This window comes from Squalius cephalus (genome assembly GCF_949319135.1).
Source record: "Squalius cephalus genome assembly, chromosome: 3".
Lineage (NCBI taxonomy): Eukaryota > Metazoa > Chordata > Actinopteri > Cypriniformes > Leuciscidae > Squalius > Squalius cephalus.
Window position 1 is genome coordinate 37,554,593 of NC_137124.1, and position 26,581 is coordinate 37,581,173.

The window sequence follows — 26,581 nt, forward strand, 5'->3', positions numbered from 1 at the left end:
TTGTGTAGAATGTACAGCTTTTATTGAATAAAGAATTAACATTTTAAAATGTATTTCAGGCATTTCTTAACTTGTGAATCTGCATCTGAAAAAATGCTTCAAAATAAATAATATCTACTACTGTCAAGAAGTGATGTTACATGGTAGAGAAACCAATATGAATATATTTTAGCAATCAAAATATAACTAAACATAAACGTGTTTTAATTTATATATAAAAAAATTATTGCACATGCAGAGATGTGTAAAGTGTCCCCCGTTTTCAATACAAACAGATGATAAAAAACAAAAGAACACAATTCATTTGGTGTGTGACTTCAAAATTACCTGCATTTCCTTTCAAATAAATCAATTAACATTTTTGGTCATGTCAGGGAGTGCAACGAGTTCTGGGTTTATTAATAGTCACACAGAACATCTATTTTGTAAATATGAATGGCAAAACACGCATCTCAATCAGTGTGTCATCCATGGAAATTACACTTGTGTTCATAGTTTGATAAATGTTCTCATCCAAATTCACTGGCACTAAGCCAAAGCCCTAAATTAACCGGAGTAGATGGCATATATTATAATTTCAAGACTCCCACTATGCCAAAGATCCTCACAAGGCCTAATCTTTAAAACTTACACCACAACTATATCCTACAAAATGAACCTCAGTAACATGGAAGACCATATTGAATTTTTCATTCATGATATTTACTTATGTTGCATGAAGCACAACGTAGATTAACAAAAACGTTAGTTTTGCATACAGTATTCTCTTAGGTTTGCAGTGATAATATGGCAGCAACATATTTATAACATTCATAAATAAGAATATATTAAACGTACATATCTAGTCTTGTTTTTTCCTTGTGTCACTATTACAGTTCAAACTATGCATTGAAAGCAATGAAACCTAAAATGGGGGGTTGGTAATTTATTATACCCCTGTAATCGAATGCATTTCTGTGGGAAAAGGATAAAAGTAGGACAGATCTTTAATTTATCCTTTTGGAATTCAATGGATTGTGAGAGGCAGTTACCAGAATGGAGCAAGACGGTTAGACGGGAGGGTTGATAAGTTAGAGGAATTGGTTATGTCTGGAGAAAAGGAAAGTGGCTTTATAGCCATGTTACTACTTAAAGGAGCACTTCACCCAAAAGTTAACATTTTTTTATTTTGGCATCACCCTCATGTCATTCCAGACCTCTATGACTTGAACCAAACGTGTTTGGTTACCAACATTGTTCTAAATATCTTATTTCGAGTTCCGCAGAAGGCAGACAGTCAAACAGGTTTGGAATGACATGAAGGTGTGTAAAAAAATGACAGAATTTTCATTTGTGGGTGAAATATCCATTTAGACTCAACATGAAATCCAAACGGACTGGAACATTCAGCCACCAACACACACAAATCGCTCCTCAGACAGAAGTGGCGAAGAGGAAGATCTGCAGCAAGGGCATCACCTTCAGGGTTGAGAGGTCAGCAAGAACAGCCTGCAAGAAGAAAAGAATTGAAAATGGAAAAACGAAGATTCTTCAATCTTTAGTAAATCACCTTGCATGATTCATTTAAATACTCTTCTCCCATAAATTTGTCTGAAAGGGAAACTCCAACAAATGCATTTTTAATAAGGTCAGCCGCAAAAATAACCCTGTCCAGGCCCTTTCAGCGCTAATTTTTCTCTGGGTATCTTTAAGTAAATCCTGACAGTAGGGTTTGCGCTGGAGCAAGCTGTTAGTAAATCTGGCCCATAGTCTGTAAAGTGGAGCAGGACAATTTCCCATCAGTCCTTGTTTTGGACTCTCATCCACAGACGCCTTGTTCTGGGCGCGGGAAAAGGCGTTTTTACTGATTGATAAATATAAACAGCACGGCACAAAGCTTCATGTGCTCGTTTGTTTCCTAAATTAGGACCCGAAAAAAATCAATATTAAGTCTGCTCTTTAAAACAAAGAAAATAAGCAATGTAGGAGAATGGTTAGTATGCGCAAACAGTGGGAAACTCTGTATATTCGTGAAATGTGCGCATGTCAAAATATCTATGTTGATTTGAAAGCTTGTGACATAAACGCGCACATGAACCGAATTACTTTATTTACCGGCCATGTAAACCCTACGTTCGGATTCATCTAAAACAAAAGTGCCGAAGTAAATAGCTACTGTAAATATTCATGAGAGAAGCATGCATTCAGATGTCACTTAAGACACAGAACGCATAACTGCCAATCCCGTTTCACAAAATGGCGCCTGGTGACCTGCACCGATGTGACTCAAGAGCTTGGAAGGTGCTAAGAGTGCATCCGTCTCAAAGGAGCCGTTTGGGGCGGGGGCCTTCAAGTTCTCAAGCTTCGGTCCTTATGGAATTGGAAGCAAATAAATTTAGAGTCCCCTATCAGGTTAACTTGTCTCCTCTAATGTTTCATGACCAGGCTTGGACTCTAAAAATACAACGTGTTATGATACTTTCTCCAGTAGAGGCCAGGTGGTACATAAGCAAGCAGATACTGTCCAGCAGCATCTTCACAGCGTTTTGGGGCCCGGGCCCGTGCGTCACTGCGGGTTACAGCTAGAATTAACGAAAGCAGGTCAGATGCACTTTTACTACAGCTGTCAATCAAGCAGATGCATGTGACTGCATCTGACAGCGCAGCCCTCTTAATGGCCATGGATGCTTCAACAAAAGTTGGACGTAGAAATTGTATTAAAAAAAAAAAAAAAAAAAAAAAAGGCTTTTGCATTTTAAAATAGATATTATGTCAAAAATATATAATCTGGTCTACGAATTCGTATCACGTGAAGACTTGTGACCAATAGAAGATTGACGCGCCACAGCATGACCTCTGAATTAAAAGAACGCAACATTTTTGCAGTAAAGTGGAGTACATTGTATATTTTTACATTTGATTATTATTTGTTATATGATGAATTTATGTCTTTTTTTGAAAGACACCGCAGAGTGTGACGGCATATCACGACTGTTGCAGCATCCGTAGAATTTTCATGACCGTGGCATTGCAGTCAGGCACTTTCAATGGAAGTGAAGGGGCCAATTTTTGGAGGATTTAAAAGCAGAAATGTGAAGTTTATTATACTTACATAAATTTTTCGATTAAAACTTGTGTATTATTTAGGGGTGTAACCATATAGTGTCACAATACAAAAATGCAACAATATGTATTGTGGAGAGTGACAATCTGTATTTGTGCATTATTACAGTGTGAGAAAAGAGTTTTATTGTCAGTACAACATTAAACTACTAAATATAATGTTGAATATTAAATATATCTAGTCAGTGACAGAGTGCAAGCATATTCGTCTAAAATAATTCTGTATTTTTTCAGCTTCAGAATCATGATTCATGAATATTTTTATTCTGGTGTCATTGTCCTTAGAATTGGGTTACCAGCACCAAGTCCAAGCCTATTCAATACCACATTTAGCATTTTAATCAACAGTACATTTTTTGTTAACCTTTTACCATATGTCTTGGAGTATAGCGATATGTATATCGAATCGTGACATGAGGGTATAGGTACACCCCTAGTTTCATTTGAGCTGTAAATGTGTGGTTACGTAAGCAAAAAATTGCCATCGTCTATTGTCAATAGTGTAGCGATGTATGAAGCACAGCTCACACAGAAGTCACTTTCAAAGTTGGTTCATGTGACTAACTTGAATCCGTTGCAAAATCTGCGTGATATTTCACCCTCATGCAAAATTCCCAATTGTGAGGGTTCCTATTGAAATGAGAATTTAGAATTTCAAAGAACAACGGTAAATGTGACTCACACTTTAAAGTGGTCTAGATCATCATTTAACAGTTTTTCTAGGGTTTGGGGATTTGTCGCATTTCATGGCAAAAAAGGTATAAAATTGGATATAACTTTACACAGAAAATGTTAGCAAGTGTTTTTTTTATCTTCACTAGAATAATGTTAACACTCATCATACCCCCGGTTTCACAGACAAGGCTTAAGATAGTCCCAGAATAAAATTCACGTTTGAGGGGATTTAACTGAAAGCAACTTGCACTGACATCTTAAAATATGTCAGTGCCATTGTTTTGTCTCAAGATGCTGATGTTTTAAAAAGCTACTTTAATGTCCTAATTAAACTAAGGCCTAATCATGGCTTAATCTAAGCCCTGTCTGTGAAACTGGGCTATATTTCTTACATCTTGTTGCTATACTATTGAAATGGTGAGTATGTTTACAGGTTGGCCCCATTTTACTTCCATTGTAAGTGCCTCATTTTTGCATATTTATAATATATAATATCTCAACATAATGCCACAAATACTGTAAATTGAGCTTAACTTTTACAGAACCCAAAATATCCCTTCAAGTAATGAAATTTAAACTGTTACGCACACAAAGACACAGGACATGCACACACACACACACACACACACACACACACACATACAGTGTTGATGTTAACGGTCATGCTAAATTTCCCATCACATTTGACATCACATAGTCTAAACATTTTAAAGCTGTGTGAGGGGTACTTGGTCCACTTTTAAAAGTGTTATCCCAGCAATTTTAAAACATGTGCCTTGGGTGGACTGGGTTACTAGTGTTGGCTGTGAGTGAAGACACTATTTCTGTAGTCCTTAACACTCACACACAAACATACACACAGACACACACAAACACAAACACACACACACAAACTCGCTTGCAAGTGACAACCTCAGCTGATGCCAGTGATGTCACTTCCATTAGGTTTTCGGCTCGGAAGGCAAAGACTGCAGCGGCCAGGACTGAAAAAAAGGGACAGACAAACAGTCATCTTCCAGGAAAATGTGTGTACGCCATGTAACTGACTGGCCCTTTCTAATTTAAGAGTGCACCAACAAATTAATGTAAATTAAAAACAGTTTAACACATCCTAAGCACTGGGATTAATTAATTATTTATTTATGTTCACAATAGCTGGCAAAATGTCACACATTAGGATATATCAACCCACCTGCCACTATCTCTAAGGATCCGTATCCTAGGATACGGTCCCATAACAACAGGAGCTGGTCAGTGGACAGGTATCCTGAGAAGGCTCGGACTATCCACTTAAAGGCAATACGCAACCTAAGAAAGATACACACACACACACACACACACACACATAATGAGATACCAAATCATACACAGTGTAGATCTAAACACTTTTATTACAATTCTGTTCTTTTCTTTCACAAATGTTGAGGAGTGACTTGTGTTTGCATAATTCAGCCAATAGATGGAGCTGCACTGTTATAATACAACAGCGTTTCACTGAAGTGGTGAACAGTTCTTCATTTCAGATGGATACTCGAGTAACATATGCTTTGAGCTTGTATGTATAATAAATGAGGACTTAATGAACATTTACACATGTAAATGATAATAAATAAAACCTAGATTTTAACATTATTAGAAAAAAATGCAGTTTCTAAGATGTTTCAAGTGTAGGGTTTTTAGACTGTTGTTCTAGGAGGTTTATCCTGTTGCTACAGTTACTAAGGTTTGTTTTTTTTATTTACTTTTTTTAAGTATTTTAGGATGTTGCTCTGCAGGGGTTTTGTGTGGATTTTAGCCCATCGCCATGTGGTCGCTAAGGTGTTTAAGTTCTGGTAGTCCCTAAATAAGGCTTTATTCTATCTTTCATTATAAATCTATGACATTTGCTTTTGTTTTTACTCGTCATCCGGCAGAAAGTTTTGCACTGAACCTTAATAGTTAAATTTGGAGGTTTAGAACCATTTCCTAACTCTAAATATAAGAGCTGAATTAAATGTTATTTTATTACCAATCAAATGATAGTGTATTTTTTAAAGGGGTGGTATAATGCCCTTTTCACAAGATGTAAAATAAGTCTCTGATGTCCCCAGAGTGTGTATGTGAAGTTTTAGCTCAAAATACCCCATAGATATTTTTATATAGCATGTTAAAATTGTCACTTTTTGAGGGTGAGCAAAAACACACCGTTTTGTGTCTGTTCCTTTAAATGCAAATGAGCTGCTGCTCCCGGCACAGGGGGCGGAGCTACAACAGCTTGCACTCACACAGACGTGCACTGAACATTTCTAAAACTTTTAGCCTTTTATGTTCAAACCGGAGTCAGACAAAGATGGAGAGACTTAAGAAGAAGTGACAATATGTAGAAGCAACAGGACATTTCTGAATGGTTGATGAATTTATGTAGCTTATGTGTAGTCATTGATTAGCATATTCGGTCTTGATAATCTATAAATCGTGTTCCGGGGGCGGGGTTTATGTAAATTTTAGGGTTAGTGATGTCACTAACCCGGGAGGAATGTCGTGTAGTCTCTACCAGCCATTTGTTGTAGTCCTTAAAAAGCGATTTATTTAAAAGCAAATATCTCCCTTTGCTTTGAACTTTGAGCGTTGTAACTTTGCAGATGTTGTTTATGCTCAAACAGCAACATTACACACTAACTAAAGTTAGAAAAGTGAAATCATAATCAACCACCCCTTTAAGGATGTGGACTCAAAATCAAATTAGATTTAAAAAAAGCTAAAAAAAAAAATAAAAAAAATAAAAAACTGCTTAGGAGAAACATGACTATTGAATAAATGACAAATAACCAATAAACAAGAATAAACACATTTTCATATATTTATTTTAGTGCTGTCAAATCGATTAATTGCATTAATCACATCAAACAGAGAAGTTTGTAAATATATATCATATGCATGTGTGTGTATAAATATACAGTGAGGAAAATAAGTATTTGAACACCCTGCTATTTTGCAAGTTCTCCCACTTAGAAATCATGGAGGGGTCTGAAATTGTCATCGTAGGTGCATGTCCACTGTGAGAGACATAATCTAAAAAAAAAAATCCAGAAATCACAATGTATGATTTTTTAACTATTTATTTGTATGATACAGCTGCAAATAAGTATTTGAACACCTGAGAAAATCAATGTTAATATTTGGTACAGTAGCCTTTGTTTGCAATTACAGAGGTCAAACGTTTCCTGTAGTTTTTCACCAGGTTTGCACACACTGCAGGAGGGATTTTGGCCCACTCCTCCACACAGATCTTCTCTAAATCAGTCAGGTTTCTGGGCTGTCGCTGAGAAACACGGAGTTTGAGCTCCCTCCAAAGATTCTCTATTGGGTTTAGGTCTGGAGACTGGCTAGGCCACGCCAGAACCTTGATATGCTTCTTACAGAGCCACTCCTTGGTTATCCTGGCTGTGTGCTTCGGGTCATTGTCATGTTGGAAGACCCAGCCTCGACCCATCTTCAATGCTCTAACTGAGGGAAGGAGGTTGTTCCCCAAAATCTCGCAATACATGGCCCCGGTCATCCTCTCCTTAATACAGTGCAGTCGCCCTGTCCCATGTGCAGAAAAACACCCCCAAAGCATGATGCTACCACCCCCATGCTTCACAGTAGGGATGGTGTTCTTGGGATGGTACTCATCATTCTTCTTCCTCCAAACACGTTTAGTGGAATTATGACCAAAAAGTTCTATTTTGGTCTCATCTGACCACATGACTTTCTCCCATGACTCCTCTGGACCATCCAAATGGTCATTGGCAAACTTAAGACGGGCCTTGACATGTGCTGGTTTAAGCAGGGGAACCTTCCGTGCCATGCATGATTTCAAACCATGACGTCTTAGTGTATTACTAACAGTAACCTTGGAAACGGTGGTCCCAGCTCTTTTCAGGTCATTGACCAGCTTAGTTGGTCAATGACGTACTTTTCGTACTTAAAGTACTAAAGCGTACTTTTCAGGTCATTGACTGTGTAGTTCTGGGCTGATTTCTCACCTTTCTTAGGATCATTGAGACCCCACGAGGTGAGATCTTGCATGGAGCCCCAGTCCGAGGGAGATTGACAGTCATGTTTAGCCTCTTCCATTTTCTAATGATTGCTCCAACAGTGGACCTTTTTTCACCAAGCTGCTTGGCAATTTCCCCGTAGCCCTTTCCAGCCTTGTGGAGGTGTACAATTTTGTCTCTAGTGTCTTTGGACAGCTCTTTGGTCTTGGCCATGTTAGTAGTTGGATTCTTACTGATTGTATGGGGTGGACAGTGTCTTTATGCAGCTAACGACCTCAAACAGGTGCATCTAATTTAGGATAATAAATGGAGTGGAGGTGGACATTTTAAAGGCAGATTAACAGGTCTTTGAGGGTCAGAATTCTAGCTGATAGACAGGTGTTCAAATACTTATTTGCAGCTGTATCATACAAATAAATAGTTAAAAAAATCATATATTGTGATTTCTGGATTTTTTTTTTTAGATTATGTCTCTCACAGTGGACATGCACCTACGATGACAATTTCAGACCCCTCCATGATTTCCAAGTGGGAGAACTTGCAAAATAGCAGGGTGTTCAAATACTTATTTTCCTCACTGTATATATATATATGTGTGTGTGTGTGTGTGTGTGTGTGTGTGTGTGTGTGTGTGTGTGTGTGTGTGTGTACAGTACTAGTAAAAATTTTAGAGACATTACTATTTTTAATGTTGACATTTCTATTATAACATTACTATTATTAGTGTTTTTTCTGTATTTTTGATCAAATAAATGCAAGCTTGATGAACATAAAGAGACTTCTTTCTTCTTTCAAAAACATTCAAATAGTAATTAAATTAAATTAGTACATTAAAAAATGTTTATGTATGATGCGATTAATCGCTTTGACAGCACTAATATTGTTATACATTATACAAAAATGTAAAAAAAAAAAATAGTAATCTGCATTGTGAACTCACGGTTGGGCTCCAATCTCTCGTAGATGGTAGAACAGTTGAGGAAGATGAGTCTGCAGTAACCTCTCAAACTGCAAGCACAGAGACACTATTCCCTAACAAACACACATACACATACAGCTGAGCTCAGAGACAACCATCATCCAAAGCAAACCGATCAATCATGTTACGTCACATACAGATACTTACAGACGGATGTGAGGAGATCGAGTGTAATCTGAAGAAATAGCGAATATACATCTCCCTAAACACACTGTACAGCTTAGATGGCTCATTATATAAGAAACACAGAGGGGCAACTGCAACACAGGATAAAGATGTTTGCTTAGAAAACAGATTTTGCAATTTGAGGCTATGTGCTTTATTCTTCATACTCACCGTACATCGAGAAGCCATGAAATGGGATGACACCTAAGGGCACATAGATGTCATATTCTGTTATACTGATTATCGTTATTACAAAATTGTTTTATAATACTGCTAAACTAATAAATCATCTAATTAATGCACTGCCGCCGGTTTCAGAGAATTCAACAAATGAACCAATACATGCTGGGACATGCTATTATTGAAATACTTGTAGAAGCTGTTTTATCACCATTTGGGGGGTAAACCACAGCACACTGCTCTGAGCCAGACTTGCCTGAGAAAAGAGACAACTTTATAAACTGAAAAGAAACTAAGGAAGGTATCAATCAGAACTTTGCAGCAAAGATAAACATTCAAAGACATTACTTTGGACGCTAGATTTAGGAGGCGTAGCGCTGTTGTAGTTGAAATGCTCAAGGACTGCAGTGTCTCGAGAAAAACACAGCAAGACCTGCGGAGAAAAGCAGAGGACAAATAATTGGCAACACAAACAGATAAGGATTACTATTGCAAAACACACTTTGTATCTTTGGTAAATTGCTTATTTCCTGGTTCAATTACATATGAAGTGCCACTTTAGGGTTTCAGCCTGCTGAGGCCAAGCATGTTCTTTCTCTTTTGTCATGTTTCTCATAATGGAAATGTAATTTTTTTTTTAAATATCAAACCTTTAAAAATCAGCAGACTTTTATCTGCTTTCTAAGATGCAGGTGAAAGTGACTTCTGTGTGAACTGTGATCATACATCACTACACTAATTGACAATATACAATTTACCTTTCCTTAGCCTACATTTCCCTAATGTGACGGCACCTTTAGATCTTTTATCTGTTATCTCTTGCTAATATACTCCCAATTGCTACTATTGGATTGAATAGTAATTATGAACCCTTTCACCTTATTTTCCCAAAATTCACCTCTCTAACAAAAACATGACCACCCTGTGTCTGAACGACCCACAGATTTCACACTAAACCAATATTTACAACCAGCCTGGCTTCTTTATCACCTCACACCTGCAACTCATATTACCGTTCCATAGTGAAGACACAATGTACTCCTGTGAAGCCCAAACACTGGCCATATCTTTTGTTTATTTCAGCAAAAATTAGGAACGAAGCACATTGATGGTTGTCCAGAGGATACCAGCTAATGAAACAAGTGAACAGCAACTTTGAAAATCTCTCTTAAATTGCTGGCTTGGTTACACTTTATTTTAAGATGTCTGTGTTACAGTGCAATTATACAATTAAGTCCTAAGTAATAGTAATTAACTACATGTACTTAGTACTTATATTCTATACTATATACATTATATAATGATATCTAAAAATGGCATAATAAGGCAAGGTATCTCAGCACGTTTTACTGTTTTATGGGAAAAAATTAACCCGCAAATTAAACTTGAGTATGATTGTGTGGTGAAAGTGAATATCAAGCAGTGGAAATGTAATAATGCTCCTATAATAAGAAATGACTCATGTGAATAGAGAGGTATATTATAGAGAGGTCTATCTGTGAGACTACACAACCCAGTCCAATCTGTATCTATCCAGATTTAGGTATGTGAAGTGAAAGAGCATTGGTTTGCATGAGTAACTTTCTGACAATAGTTTAGTCTACAGCGATATGTGTACAAAGACCTATATAAAAGAACTTGGGAAACTGTTTTACTTCTTTGATTATCAGAGCTTGTTTGTGATTCACAGAGAAAATTCTCATAAGCGATTGAAAGTTTGCATTGTGAGTGTGTTACACTGTCAGTGACATGCATTCACCCACCTGATATAAATAGTCCTCAAACACAAAGTAGTAATCGTCATTACTTGCAGTGAGCTTCACATCCTGAGAAGAAAAATCAGGCATTTTATTCAGAAACGGGTGCACCAGGTGTGGTAAAATTGGACAGTTTTTAATATGCAATACACTGCAAACAAAAAACTTCAATCCTCTTGCCATTATATCTGTTTATCACTTAGGGCCAAGACACACCAAAACGACGGTTGGCCGTCAGGCAGTCATTTAGCATCTCTCAGGCTAGTTTTGCGGTGTGTTTCGCACTACGGCTCTAATCGGACCTCGATTGAGCATGTTGAATTGGCGTCGGGCCGTTGGGAAAAGAGATCATTCTGATTGGCTGTTCAGCTTTGAAAACCAGCGCACGAGAAGAAAAACAAAAGTTCAAGCAAATGACGATGACAAGAGGGCACACAAAGAAGGCGCTTATAAATTTCTTCTTCATCTTTTTGGAGCATTCCAATACGCGAATATTTTCATAACGATATGGCCGTATGTAGCCTAATTAATATAAGTGAAGACAAACTGATCAGCATGATTCATATTCAAAATGGTAAGCAAGCACTGCTTTGTTTACAGTTTGTATATTCGCATTCCTAGTTCACTAGTTCATATTCCCTTTTTTGAATGGCGAATACACTGTCATCTGCTGTGGTAGACAGTTATTATCTCTCATCTCTATTTACAGTGTGTTCAAAACCAATTTTTTGCCCAGACGCAGCTGACGTGAGCCGACACCACCGCCGCTAGTTCTTTGGCTTCAGTGTGGTATGTATGTACTGGCCTTAAAGCATACATGGAAAACCTGATCTTGGAAGAAATTAGTCTTTCAGAACTGTTACTCTATTGGTCAAAACCCATTTGAGGAAATTTCAAGAGAATAAATGCAGCATACAAAACCATTTCTACCAAATAAACTGCATTGTAAATGTACCTTATATATTAGGTTGTCCACAAGCAGGCCATGATGTATGACTCTGGCCTTCAGCTGTTCATAATGTGTTATGACCTGTTTAATGAAATAAAAACAAAAGAACTGACAAAGTGAATTCATCTCAGTCAGCTGAATTAGATTAATTAATACATAATGGACAAAGAAGCACCTATACACAGATCAAACTACCCCCAGTCATTACAGCTAAATTAATTATAATAACCAATTAACTAATTAAATTGCTATTGTAAGCAGCATATTAATAGGATCGCTTTCAATCACTCAATCATGTTATGCTCTCAGTGGGACCTCCAGCTGAAAATATCTGGCTCAAAAATTAAATGTCACAATAAACTGGTGCAAATAATACATATAATGGCAGTAAAAAAGACATCAAGTATCAAAGTATCAAGGAATGATCCCATGCAATATATACCAAGGTATACGATAGGGTTTGGTGATAATTTTATGTATTATCTAATGAAATTCTTGACCTTGGCTGTTGGTCTGTGCACAGCTACGTGATGTTTGCGTTTGTGAAACACTATTAGCGCCGCAGTTCAGAAAAAGCACAGAAGTTTTGAGAAATCAAGATGAACAAAAACACGACATGAAATAGAAATACAATATCCATGTACTTTCTTCACTTTTTGTGCATCTTTTTTAAAAAGCTTGATGCTGTTTGCAGATACAGTATTCACTGCCATTATATAGATGAGTGCGAGCGGGAATTTTTTTTCTTCAATTCCCTGTGGTTCATAAAAGAAAGAAGGGCGTTCTACATTAGTACAACACCAGGGTGGGTAAATGATGACTTAATTTTCATTTTAGGGTGAACTATCCCTTTAAAGGTATAGCGGAGGATTTTCCCGAATTTTAGAAAAGAACCGCCCTCTCCACTTTTTGAAAAAATGCACATGCGCAACACTCTACCTGCTCCCGAGAGGCAACGCCTATTAAACGTATGCACGAGCTAATCATAGCTTACATTAACTTTTACTAGCAGTGATTTTAAATGGATTTCTCCAAATAGCATGCCAAACTTTACCTGTCAAGTAGAAACTTCGCGACTGAGGCATCAGTGGGAAGCCCAACCTGTGTTTTGAGCGCACGCCATCGTGTGAATCGTGTGCACGAGCACGTACGACGGCCTTACGTAAACATATCACCAGAATGATTGACACTTAGGAGGACCAATAGTCTTGATGATCCACCCGGAAAAAGAAAATCCTCCGCTATACCTTTAAGACAGCCTCTAAGTCTTTCTTAAAGCCCATTCCCCTCCTGAAACCCAGAGGGACAGGATAATTTTTCACATTTTGCTGTGAGGATAGGCATGACAGCTGTTCACTGTCATCCAGACAGCGGCTTTTATCAGCAGTTACATAATTGTTCCACCTGAAACATTTTAAACTCTTGTGATTTCCTCTCTTCCCCTCTGTCATTCCACCGACTCCTGTCCTGCCCACATCTACAGCACTAGCTCAAAAGAGTGAGGGATTACTCTACTTGTTTAAATTGTGTCGCCCCACGCCGGGTGTTTGTCTTCGCATTAACACATAGAGAAAGAACATTCTCCAGATGCCGTTTCACTGCTTTAATGGAGGGCCAAGGACTAATCAGCCAGCTGAGAGAAACTGTTTCACATCTGAAAATGGCAGCTATTAGATGCCCAGGGTGAAAAAAATCACAGGGGGTACCTGATCTGTAATTTCTGCCAAACAAGAAGCTCAAAGCTAATTGTATTATTGAGAAGGATGATGTACAGTGGGGAGAACAAGTATTTGATACACTGCCGATTTTGCAGGTTTTCCTACTTACAAAGCATGTAGAGGTCTGTAATTTTTATCATAGGTACTCTTCAACTGTGAGAGACGGAATCTAAAATAAAAATCCAGAATTATTGTATTGTATGATTTTTAAATAATTAATTTGCATTTATCGCTGTGAAAATACAGACCGGAAGTCAAAAGACAACGAGAGCAGCGCTTAAAAGGGGCGGGGCTACATAAGGTCTATTGAAAGAAAGAGAAAATCGCTTCCTCACCAACCAAACACACTATATTCTGATGTCAAACTGACTTGAATTCGTTCCAAAAGCTTTACTGTGAAAGCATGTTCACCTCTTCTTTTTAACTTCTGTTAACCTTCAAAAAAAAAAAAAAAAGATTTTACTACCTTTTACCTTTCTAACTGTAATTTATAGAACGTTTCAGTCAAGAATGCTTCTGATAAGTACAAATAAATACCCATTAAATGTCAGTTCTGGCACATGTTCAAAACAACTGCCATAAATGTCAGTTTAGATATACAAAAACAGTTTAATTTGTTTAAATGTACATAAATATTTATGGTAGGTTTACATATGGCTGAGGACCTGTAACTGATTTTGTGTGTATAAAAAGGGAGAGAGAAATATTTATACACTACCGTTCAAAAGTTTGGGGTCTGTAAGATTTAAGATTTTTGTTTGTTTTTTTGAGCCTTTTATGTTTACCAAGGGTGCATTTATTCGATTAAAATACAGTAAATACTGTAATATTGTGAAATATTATTACAATGAAAAATAGCTGCTTTCTATTCTAATATATTTTAAAATATTTTATCATTCTAATTTGCTGCTCAAGAAACATGGCTTATTATTATCAATGTTGAAAACACAATGACCTTGATGGGCACAAAAAATGCATTCTGAAATTCAGTCAGTACCTCAGGATCATCAGTAGTATTTAGGATGAGAGTCCATAGCTGGGCCCTGAGACCCGTGGGACAGCCCTGCCTGCTGTACTGCTGCGCCGCTGCACTGTCTTGCTCATTTACCACTACAGAAACGCAGAAAACAGGAGAAGAAGACGCATTTGTTTTAGTAAACGCATCTTGAGAGGCTCTTGTCATATCCAAAGCTAATCCTCCATATACTTTGGCCTTTCAGAGAGAGACACTCTGTGGATGCGTCCAAAACCTAAAGCAGCTGCCTTGCCGCCTAGTCTGTGACTAAACAGGCAGTGTTTTGTATATGAAGGAACATCTTAAGAAAATTCATGACACCAGGTCTAATGATCCAGAACAAATTAAAGTGAGCTTTAGAGAAAACCAAGAAATCATTAAGTAAGTTACACTACCGTTGTTTGGGGGGACCACAAATTTTGGGAAGGGTTTTAATGTTTTGTTTTGTTTTTAAAGAAAGATTTTTATGATTTTTAAGTGTCTAATGCCCACCAAGACTGCATTTATTTGATCAAAAATACAGTAAAACAGTAATATTGTGCAATATTATTACAACTTAAAATGAAAGCTTTTTATTTCAATATATTTTGAAAATGTAATTTATTTGAAAATAATGGCAAAGCTGTATTTTCAGCATCATTACTCCAATCTTCAGTGTCACATGATCCTTCAGAAAACATTCTAATGTGCTTATTTGGTCCTCAAGAAATGTTTCTTATTATTATCAATCTTGAAAACAGTTGTGCTGCTTAATATTTTTGTGGAAACATGATGCATTTCTTCAGGATTTTACTGATGAAAAAAAAAGTTCAAAAGAACAGAATGTTCTGAAATAGAAATCTTTGGTAACAAAAACATTTATTTCCTGCCATTTTGATTAATTGAATGCATTCTCGCTGAATAGAAGTATCAATGTATTTATATGTTTATTTTAAAAAGGTAGTGTAAATGTTTTGTCTCACAATAAATGTGATCATAATTTCATAAAACTTAAAGTACACCATTTTATTCTTCTGATTGCATAGCATCATGGGATCTCACAGCTAAGCTGCCTTCAAATTCTAATCAGACTATTATTTGAGGGGAAATGGAATGGCAAATATTAAACAAATATTCCCAACAAGACAAGAGTGATAAAGCGGTTTTAAACAAGCATTAGTGTCATGATAACGGCAAAAAGAGTTTATTTTTACCTTTTTTTCCAATGAGAATGTGCTCACTCTCAAACAAATCTGTGTTGAAACAGCAGAGAGATAGTGAAAGATAGAAAAGAAGTGATAGTGCAAACAGACCATACAACACAGATATTTACAAATGAGTAGTGAGCCTCTTTGGTAGCTTTAAATACAATATAGTAAATACAGAATTTAGGGAGTCGGAACATATTACACAGGGTGTATACAGTGGGTGAAGCTTCTGCTGACTTGTGACAAGTTAGTAGGAAAAAACAAGAGAAACATCAACTACAACTATTTGGACCAGTGCGAAAGGACTTTGGGACCTGGCGGGAGTGGAGCTCAGCCCACGTAATATTCCATTATTCCATAATCATGTTATGAATGGAATGAGTAAATAAATACCTGGGGGAACATGAGTGTGATCATCTATACCAAGCTGCCCATAAGTAAGACCCAGTTCTGGATATGTTTCCCTCTGCAACACAGAGAAATAATGGGCAACAATTATCAAAATATTTGATCCCTACAAAAGGACAAAGTGGGTTAGCTTTATGATCATTCATCTATTCAAATTCTTGCAAAAGAATTTGGCCAAATTTGTTTCTTATAAATCACTTCTAATGCATGCCATCTGGGTGTGATGATACACTTATCTCACGAGACGAAACGATACACGACATTTGGTTCCCGAGAACGTGATGAGATGATGTATAAACACCATTTTGAAGAACTCTTCAATGATGAAATAGATGACTGGAAAAAAAATTATTCAAAATGCAAAACAATGCAGGTGCATTTTGAAGTTTTAACTAATCTAATGCTGTCAGTAATTATTATTTTGGTAATCGAGTAATTGGCTGGTTATTTTGACGATTAATAGTGTAATCTGATCATTTTTGTGGTCATACAAATAGACCTAAGTGAACAACAGCCTTTAAAATAACTTAAAATAAATATAATAACAATAAGGCAATGGTAATTGGTTCAAAAGCAAGTAATCATATGGTTTTATTGAACAACACTGTTAAAATACATTATGTAATAATATATACATAATATAAACAATCAACTTATGTACATTATTATAACAAATGAAAGCCAAAGGCCTGGTGATTGTTGTTACACTTTACAGCATCAAATCCTTGTTTAATTTGGCCAAACAACATTTCATTAAAATGTCCACTTAATCTTTAAATATATTAATGATAGAAATGCTACACCCACTGTAATTTCTTGAACAAGAACAAACTTTGTTTTGAAATTGCGATGAACGACAATTTGCATATTTAGAAACATATTGATGTATTCTCCTGTGTTGGCCTAGCTTTATAAATTATTTACGTTACAAATCTGGTGAAATGGCGCATGTTGCGTTTCAAGATGAACGTTATAAGAGAGCTAAACTCACAGCATATGCAGAGATGGTGTTTGAGTTACATGCTCAACACATGTAAATGATAACAACGCAATGAAACAAAGCGTGTCAGACTTTATATGTGTTCTCAAATGCACGTTATTGGAAACCCCCCCCAAAAAACAGCAAGGTTTAGCCACAAACTCAACTCCGTCATGCTGATTTCGCGAGACAGAAAATATCGTCACGTTTTAATATCGCGAGATCTCGTCCACAGTGAACACCAAGATAGTTTTCCACAATCATTTCAATTTCTCTAGAACTCTTGACTTGATTACTATAATTTGTTTATAGAAATGGTTTCAGATGATTATCAGCAGTTGCAATGCAAATTGTTTGTCTTGACATGAAAATAGAAGAAAGCAAAATAAAAAGAGGGTGACTCACCATTTGAGGAATGTCACGGACATTGAGGGAAACCTGGATTAAACCCCAGTTGCTTCTTACTGTTAGATCTTCACTGCGATCATTATTCAGATTTCTTAAACCAATCAGCACCTACAAGACAACAAGTAATACATTTCATATTACCTAAATAAGAATACTTATAGTAAAAAGTACTAGACACGACAAATGCTAAAACCTTTGATAACATTTTCTACAAACCCCTTCTTATCCCAATTCAATATGCCAAATATAAATAAACCATTCATCAAGTGGTTCTGTGGTGCTATCAAAACAACCTCTCAGTCAATTCTCACTCAGAGTAATTTAACCGAACATTTCCTGAGGGAATCCAATCAGCTGCTTCATATCCATCCCAATCTTTCTCATTTGGACCGGATGTTTGAAAATAAACTGATTCGATTATGTAAACGAGACCCACCTCAAGGAAGTCTTTGGGTGCGTAGACAGGCCTGAATTTGCTTAGGTCTGCAATTAAATAAAGAATACAGAGATCTGAGTGCTTCCAAACTTGTATGTAATGGCCTAGCAATTAGTGTAATTGAAAACAAGAGCGCAACAGGATACGGTTGACAAATAACACGGGCAACATACTAGGATGCTAATCAGAACCTGTTTTGTTTACATTATACTTAAAAGTCCAATGGAATGACTTGGTAAGATCTACACTTAAGTGAAAGGAAGAAAAAGAAAGGAGAGGGAGACACAAATAAATGCTGGAAAAATATTTACATTTTGATATTTAAAAAGCTATTTAGAGAATAAAGACTTGATGCCAAACATGATGCAAATGATGAGATTCAGGATGATCAAATTCTCTGAGGTGCATGATTTTGATAATACACAAACACAACATTTCGGAATAATTCACTTTGGAATAAAATTATTGTTTTAAATTATTGAGTATTTTTGAAAGAAGTCTCTTAGGCTTAGCATAAATATTAATATCCATTATAATCAATTATTTTTGGTGCTCAATTATTAATAATAGTTCTTATTATTATCAGTGTTAATGTCATAATTATCATGGTAGCAAAGAGACAGATTCATGAATAAAGATACTTTAATAAACAAAGCTGCTTTATATGTAACTGCGATACATTTGTTCAGGATTCTTAGATGAATAGAAAGGGCAAAAGAACAGCATTTATCTGAAATAGAAATCTTGTGTAACATTATAAATGTTTTTACTTTGCTTAAAAAAAAACTTAATTACCCCAAACTTTTGAATGGTAGTGTATTACAATTTCCACAAAAATATTAAGCAGCACAACTGTTTTCAACATTGATAATAATATGAAATGTTTCTTGGGCACCGAACCAGCATATTAGAATGATTTCTGAAGGATCATGTGACACTGAAGACTGGAGTAATAATGCTGAAAATTCAGTTTTGCCATCATAGGAATAAATTATATTTTAAAATAACATCACGATCCATCACAAATCATTCTAATATGCAGAAATCATTGGGGACCAATGATCAAGTAAATGCAGCCTTGGTGAGCATAAAAGACTTCATTCAAAAACATTAACACATCTTAATTACTCCAAACTTTTAACTGGTAGTGTGCTGAGAGTGAGTAAATGATGTAAATGATGACCAAAAGTTAATTTGGGGAAAAAGTTATTTCTTTAACATGAACAAAAGCTGCTGGCCTGGCAGTATTACACTCTGTTTCAAAGTCATTTGCAAAATTGTAAGACAGACAGAAAAAGAATAAGAGAAACCAAGAAAAAAAAAAGAAAAAAAGAGTGTGAAAGAAAGTGCAAAAGAACGCAAGCAGAAAGAAGAACGCAAGAAAGAAAGCTTTAGTAATTGGGAATGCGGTCCAGGGGTCTGGACATGCTCTGGTTTCACAGGCAGGGCTGTTTATGCCAGTGTCCTCCAGAAGGCGGTAAATGTTATCATACACACTGCAAACTGATAGCATTGTTATGGAGCTGTTATACTGCTCAGGGCTTCTGTGTGTGAGCCAAACCTCTGTGTGTAAACATTCTGCAATAGAGTGCATGCATTAACACGCACACACACCGAGATGTAACCTCGAACACATGTCAGGAGGGGTTGTGAATGTCTGCATTACCTGGTTCATCAGTTCCCATCTCGTTCCATTTATTTGTCAGCTCTTTCTGCTCTGAGACGGGACGCTATAAAAAGGAGGAGAAGAAAAAAAACATATAACTGATTAAATGAATATGTAATAGATTCTGTGTTGTACATACGCTGGTTTAGACCTTTACCTTCCGTGCCAGTGGGATTCCTAACTCAGAGCACATACTGTTCAAACTTTTCAGGATCCTCTTCTCCCAGCTCACCTACAACACACACACACACAAATGCAAAGGGTTCAAAACAAAAGTATTTATTTAGTCAAACAAACTCAAATAACCAAATAGAGTGTCCATGGTAACTAATGACTAGAGGGAACGCAGGAAACAGGAAACTGAATGTCCAATATGAAAACGAAACCAAAACACAGGCAAAATGTGACAGTAACCACCTAGATCATATGTGAAAAGACCATTTACAGCCAAAACAGGCAATTTCCTAATGAAATACATGTTTTAAAGCTTTTTAACAGTTATTGAGGTCAAAGTCTTTTTCAGGGAAAGTCGGTTCACTCGGCGGCCATATTTGCAACGCCTCCGGGCAGCTATTTTGGTCATCCAAGTTCTATCTATTTGAATGCGGGAATCCTGAAATCTCAAAAACTGCTTACCGAACTCAACTAAATAACCCATTTCAAATCAGCAACAAAATCTGACATGAACTGTCCCGTAAATGTTGTTTCTTATGCTCAAATAGAGTTAAAAAAAGCTTAGTTTTCAGGCTTGACCAGCCAATGCGCATGTGCAGTCCTAATCGCGAGTCTCTCGGAACCCGAGCTTCTAACGGCAGCTGCAGTGACACAATGACTTTACCAATCAGCGATTGGCTCTTTGAAGGCGGGTCTATTCCGCCATATTGCGCCTATGTCACCATATGCCAGTTTTCAAGCCAATCGGACTGACTGTTGCGTAGCTATAGCTATTTTCGCAGCACTTTTTTTTTTTTCATTTTACAGAGCCACCAAGCGTCCTTTTTCATTGGACCGAGCTCATACATAGGTGTACCGAGTTTGGTGAAAGCATATCATTCCATTCAAGAGGGATAGACGTTTTCGTCAAAGTGGCCACGCCCACCTTCAAAAGTTTAGACGTCCCGTCTCGGACTTGAATTGAACTTTCGAAAATCTTTTTGCACTGGTTTGGTTCCGATTCGGAAAAAAAAAAATACCCGAAAATTTCACCAGGGTGACAATCAAATCAGAAACGTGCATCCAACGATATAAGACACTTGAGTCTGCGACGAATGGCTTAGGAGTTATGAGCCATCACATACTTTTGATCGCTGTAGCGCCACCATCAGGCCGATTGGGGCGAGCCTTGGTGACGTTGTAGACTGGGTGGGTATTACCATCCCTCGAAGTTTCAAGTCTCTGCGACTTATGGTTTGGTCTGCCCGATCACTTTTAGGGGAGAATGCTGATCCTTGGAAATTCTAACAATTTCTAACAACCCCTTTCTTGAACCCCTATAGACCTTATGTAGCCCCGCCCGTTTTCAGCGCTGCGCTCGTTGGCTTTTGACTTGCGGTCTGTATTTTCACAGTGATCTTGCGTATTTATGAATGTACGGCTCATTTTAAAATCTTCCTGGTCTACTGACATTTGTTAAGACATCTGCTTCAAACATTACAGTCCTCATGATAACTTTCGTTAACTTTAAATTAAGTAAATCCACTTCAAAAGCTAATTACTCATGGATAGCAATGCCATAGAAATATACAGAGCGACTGCAAAAACGGAAGTTCAAAGACAATAGTCTAAAGATGGCGGCGCCCTCGTTTCTCTGGCGCATAAGGTCTATAGAAATAAGAGAAAGAATGTGTACCTGGGCTTTGCGCATATATTCCAGGGGCTCTTTGGCGTGTTCAGGAGGTGCTCTGGGGTGCCCAGGGGGAGGCAGACTTCACCACACATAAACATAAGACACAGAAGCATGGACAAACCATCAGTTACATTAGTTTAACCTCGATGGAAACCTACAGTCAAAATTAGACCTTATTTATGCAATTTCTGTATTAAACAATTTTCATTCTCAGAAATGTTTTAAAGTGCAACAGTGCCCGCACACTTTTTCAGCGGCCTTGGTTTCGGAAGCATGATTTCTCCCATTCAATTTTCCCATAGGCACTTGGGAATGTTGGTGGGCCTGTCCCACACTTACCCACACTTGCGGTCTTGGCACACTAGAGAGTGTGTGCATGTGTGCATGAGCAAAGTTTGCAGCTGCTTTTTATCACTTAATATGAAGCACCACAAGTAAATTGTGTTTGTTATAGGTAATGAACAGACATTTTAAAGTTTGAAGTGTATTGAAAATCAAAATGTGTAAATAAAGCTCTTGCATTTTTACAACACTATGTTGTAAGTGTGTCCCATTGGGCACCCACTTGAAAACTTTGGCCAAATACAAGAAATATGTCATGCAAGTTGACAAGTGGTGAAGTGCAAAGGCTACAAGTATGGGTATTAGTACAGGTCCTCTGTTTAAGGGTTATAAACTAGGACTGTCAATAGATTAAACATTTTCATCGCGATTAATAGCACCCTTTTTCACTTATCGTGAAAATAAGCATACACCATTTATCTTGTTTAACATGTTTATTTTGTCATCATTTGCAATATCCAGAAGAGTAAACCATTACTTCTGGATTCTCACAAAACTGTATTTTCTGCAAGCTTTTTTCAAGGTAAATTTAGGCCTTTCTAAAAAAGGATATTTGTGAGACTCCAAAAGGACACTATATAACCAAATGATTTAAGGAGTCCATATAATTCACACGTTTATGCACACCAAAGCATGTTTAGTTAAAATGATCAATTTAGATTGATTCCCCTACGATAGAAAATGAATGAGATTTTCCTTCCGGAACCCAACTGTTGCACTCTATTGTACCCATATATTGCCTCCTCCCACTCTGAAACCCCTGACATACACCAGACTTTCACATTAATGTCTACACAAAAAGACATTTAGCAGACACCTGCTCCATATTCCATTATCAAACTTTTTGAAGCCAGTCCTACGCTTCTTTGTTTCAGTCCCTTCAATATTTTCTCAGCCCCATTAGCTTGAAACAGTCATTTTAGAATAAACACATCACCAAAAACATGTATCTACAAAACATCTGACAATGCTGTCCTTTCAAACAAGGAGCCATATGTTTAAAGGTATGCATTTTTTTCTTCTTCTCATCTCTAACGATGTCCAGCTCGAACAGTTTTATGGGCTACACTCTGTAAAAGCAATTTATATTGTACGTCAGACTCTCCATTAAGTCTTGTCCTGTATTTGTACCTGGATCATTTTAAGCTTAATGAAGCAATTCTGTCTCTTGTCATTTTTACATTTTGCCAGAAAGAGTATCTTTCATAAAACTGTATAAACACTAAAACTGGAAGAAGAAAAACTCTCGACTTTCCCAATGTATGTGTATATGAGTGTGTGAGAGAAGAGAGAGAGAGGGTATATTGTCTTGTCTAAATCTCATGTCATCCTTTTTATTGCTGATGATCTCAGTGTGGTAATACAAGAATAAAATGTTTTAGAATAAACTGGCTAGTGTTTTTAATGATATGCATTAGAAAAAAATTACAACCCGAATTCCGGAAAAGTTGGGACGTTTTTTAAATTTGAATAAAATGAAAACTAAAAGACTTTCAAATCACATGAGCCAATATTTTATTCACAGTTGAACATTGATAACATAACAAGTGTTTAAACTGAGAAATGTTATTAATTTTATGCACAAAATTAGCTCATTTCAAATTTGATTCATGCAACAGGTCTCAAAATAGTTGGAACGGGGGCATGTTTACCATGGTGTAGCATCACCTCTTCTTTTCAAAACAGTTTGAAGACGTCTGGGCATTGAGGTTATGAGTTGCTGGAGTTTTGGTGTTGGAATTTGGTCCCATTCTTGCCTTATATAAGTTTCCAGCTGCTGAAGAGTTTGTGGTCATCTTTGACGTATTTTTCGTTTAATGATGCGCCAAATGTTGTGAAAGATCTGGACTGCAGGCACCCGGACTCTTCTACGACGAAGCCATGCTGTTGTAATAGCTGCAGTATGTGGTTTTGCATTGTCCTGCTGAAATACACAAGGCCTTCCATGAAACAGACGTCATCTGGAGGGGAGCATATGCTGCTGTAAAACCTTTATATACCTTTCAGCAGAGTCTTCCAAAACATGCAAGCTGCACTTATGCACCCCCATACCATCAGAGATGCTGGCTTTTGAACTGAACGCTGATAACATGCTGGAAGGTCTCCCTCCTCTTTAAGGCGTCCATGATTTCCAACAAGAATGTCAAATTTGGACTCGTCTGACCACAGAACACTATTCCACTTTGAAATTGTCCATTTTAAATGAGCCTTGCCCCACAGGACACGACGGCGCTTCTGGACCATGTTCGCATATGGCTTCCTTTTTGCATGATAGAGCTTTAGTTGGCATCTGCAGATGGCACGGCGGATTGTGTTTACCGACAGTGGTTTCTGGAAGTATTCCTGGGTCCATTAAGTAATGTCATTGACACAATCATGCCGATGAGTGATGCAGTGTAGCCTGAGGGTCCGAAGATCACGGCATCCAACAAAGGTCTCCGGCCTTGCCCCTTATGCACGGAGATTTCTCCAGATTCTCTGAATCTTTTGATGATGTTATGCACTGTGGATGATGAGATTTGCAAAGCCTTTGCAATTTGATGTTGAGGAACTTGTTTTTAAAGTATTCCACAATCTTTTTACGCAGTCTTTCACAGATTGGAGAGCCTCTGCCCATCTTTACTTCTGAGAGACTCTGCCTCTCTAAGACATCCCTTTTATAGCTAATCATGTTACAGACCTGATATCAATGAACTTAATTAGTCGCTAGATGTTCTCCCAGCTGAATCTTTTAAAAATGTCTTGCTTTTCAGCCATTTGTTGCCCCCGTGCCAACTTTTTCTGAGACCTGTAGCAGGCATCAAATTTGAAATGAGCTCATTTAGCGGATAAAAGTGTAAAATTTCTCTGTTTAAACATTTGCTGTGTTATCTATGTTCTATTGTGAATAAAATATTGGCTAATGTGATTTGAAATTCTTTTAGTTTTCATTTTATTCAAATTTAAAAAAACGTCCCAACTTCTCCGGAATTCGGGTTGTATATCATGAATATAAAATGGTATATCACTTACATGTGCAATTCCCTGTAAACTGCATTTTGTAATTTCCTCTCCCAACCTACAAGAATAAAAGGGTCAGTGGCAGTACAACAGAGAACACATTCATCTCTTGAGCAAGTTGACATTTGACATGTACATGTTTTTTATTCCTTGAGTAGAATTTATATACCGTAAATATTATTCCTTTTTTTCTTATATATATATATAAGAAAAAAAGGAATAAAGAATTTTATAAAATATAAAAATAAACTATACTTTATTAAAATAAATTTTAATAAAGAAAATATTTTTTTTATTCCTTGAGTAGAATTTAGGTTACATACCGTAAATATATATATATATATATATATATATATATAGTAGGCCCCTTCTGTCTATATTTATATATATATATAAAAAAATAGAAGTAAAATAAAATAAAAAAAATTAGTAAAGTAAAAAATTAAATAAAGATAAGATAAGATAATAAGAAAAAAAAGTAGTCTCTCAATCAATATGAGAGTGATTATGTATAATAGTAATAGAATATATTCATTCTAATATGCTGATTTGGTGCTCAAGAAACATTTCTTATCAATGTTGAAAACATTTGTTCTGCCTAAAATATTTGTAAAAAACATTTTTTTTAAATTACGTTTCCCTAAGAACAGCATTTATCCTATTAAAAATAGAATTAGAATATGTTGTAGGCTATAAATAAATGTCTTTACTCTCACTTTTGATCAATTTAATTAAGCTTTGCTGTATATATATATTACTGAACATAAACTTTTGAACGATACTAAATTAACTTTTATTTAAATAAATAAAAATTAATTCACTTTAAATTTCATACGACGGTCATGTACCTGATTCTTTTAACAATCTTCTCACATCATCTTTCAGTGTTTCTAGTTTAATTTCTGGTTTGTGCATACATTCCTAGAGAGAGAAAAAAACACATCTCTGCAATGAAATACAACAGCAAACGAAAGCTGGCAGTCAAGAATGCAGTGACCGTATATCGTGTTGCACACTCTGCAGTCAGTTAGCTGAAGCTACTCACTTTAGCCTGTTTCTCCAGCTGAGAGTGTAAATGAGTCCCTTTGAGCCGTTGAACTATCTGCGTTATAGAGACAGACAGCTCTGTGCTTTCGTCCATAATTATCACACTTTTAATGTGATGTCGATGTGATTTTTTCCCCCCAACAGATTCTCATCTGTTAGCGCTGCAGCATCACAGAATGAAGCACCGTATCCAGGCAAATGACAACAAACCTTTCAGGAAACATGTCCTCGACGGAAGGTTCCGACACTACAGGACTTTATTAAAGGGATAGCGAAAATGAAAATTCTGTCATCACCCTCAAGTTGTTCAAAATCTGTATGAGTTTCTTTGTTCTGTTGAATACAAAAGAAATCATTTAAAGAATGTTGGTATAACCAGACAGTTGATGGTAGCCAATTTTTTTTTTTTTCCTTCTACGGAAGTCAATGGGTGTAACTGTTCAGTTACCAACATTCTTTAAGGTGATGATACACAGGGCAAGTTTTTGAGCAATGTTGCTGGGCAATCTTGCCGAGCGATTGTTGCTTTGGGCACTTTCCCATTGAAAATGGGCAATACATTTCTATCTGGATAATTTAGATCAGTCATGGGCCCTGTGTCTCATTTGGTTGCCCGTTGATGGCAACATTGCCCAAAAAGTTGCCCTGTGTATCATCACCTTTAGAATAACTTATTTTGTGTTCAACAGAAAAAAGAAACGTA

At 36.7% G+C, this 26,581-nt stretch overlaps 1 protein-coding gene across 1 annotated transcript; it reads right to left on the reverse strand.

Moving 5' to 3' along the window:
• On the reverse strand, nt 1-26,084 carry tbc1d19 (TBC1 domain family, member 19). Its single transcript, XM_079865189.1, has 21 exons — nt 25,877-26,084; nt 25,680-25,752; nt 24,844-24,889; nt 21,493-21,568; nt 19,801-19,875; nt 19,644-19,707; nt 17,978-18,024; nt 17,539-17,649; nt 16,140-16,212; nt 15,753-15,791; nt 14,542-14,654; nt 11,833-11,907; nt 10,884-10,946; nt 9,469-9,553; nt 9,332-9,376; nt 9,112-9,144; nt 8,923-9,032; nt 8,737-8,828; nt 4,970-5,085; nt 4,690-4,760; nt 1-1,488 (listed from the first exon to the last, which is right to left on the reverse strand). Exons 1-21 carry the CDS (start codon nt 25,970-25,972, stop codon nt 1,414-1,416), a joined length of 1,578 nt encoding a protein of 525 aa, XP_079721315.1. The 5' UTR covers nt 25,973-26,084; the 3' UTR covers nt 1-1,413.
• Nucleotides 26,085-26,581: the final 497 nt, after the last annotated feature.

What these genes read in the sequence shown, in the direction of transcription:
- tbc1d19 (XM_079865189.1), bottom strand. Translation starts at nt 25,972, where the DNA reads ATGGACGAAAGCACAGAGCTGTCTGTCTCTATAACGCAGATAGTTCAA. An exon ending in GTTTACAGGGAATTGCACAT is followed by an intron (nt 21,569 to 24,843) that starts GTAAGTGATATA and finishes TGTGTGGTGAAG; the next exon opens with TCTGCCTCCCCCTGGGCACC. An exon ending in GAATCCCACTGGCACGGAAG is followed by an intron (nt 19,708 to 19,800) that starts GTAAAGGTCTAA and finishes TCCTTTTTATAG; the next exon opens with CGTCCCGTCTCAGAGCAGAA.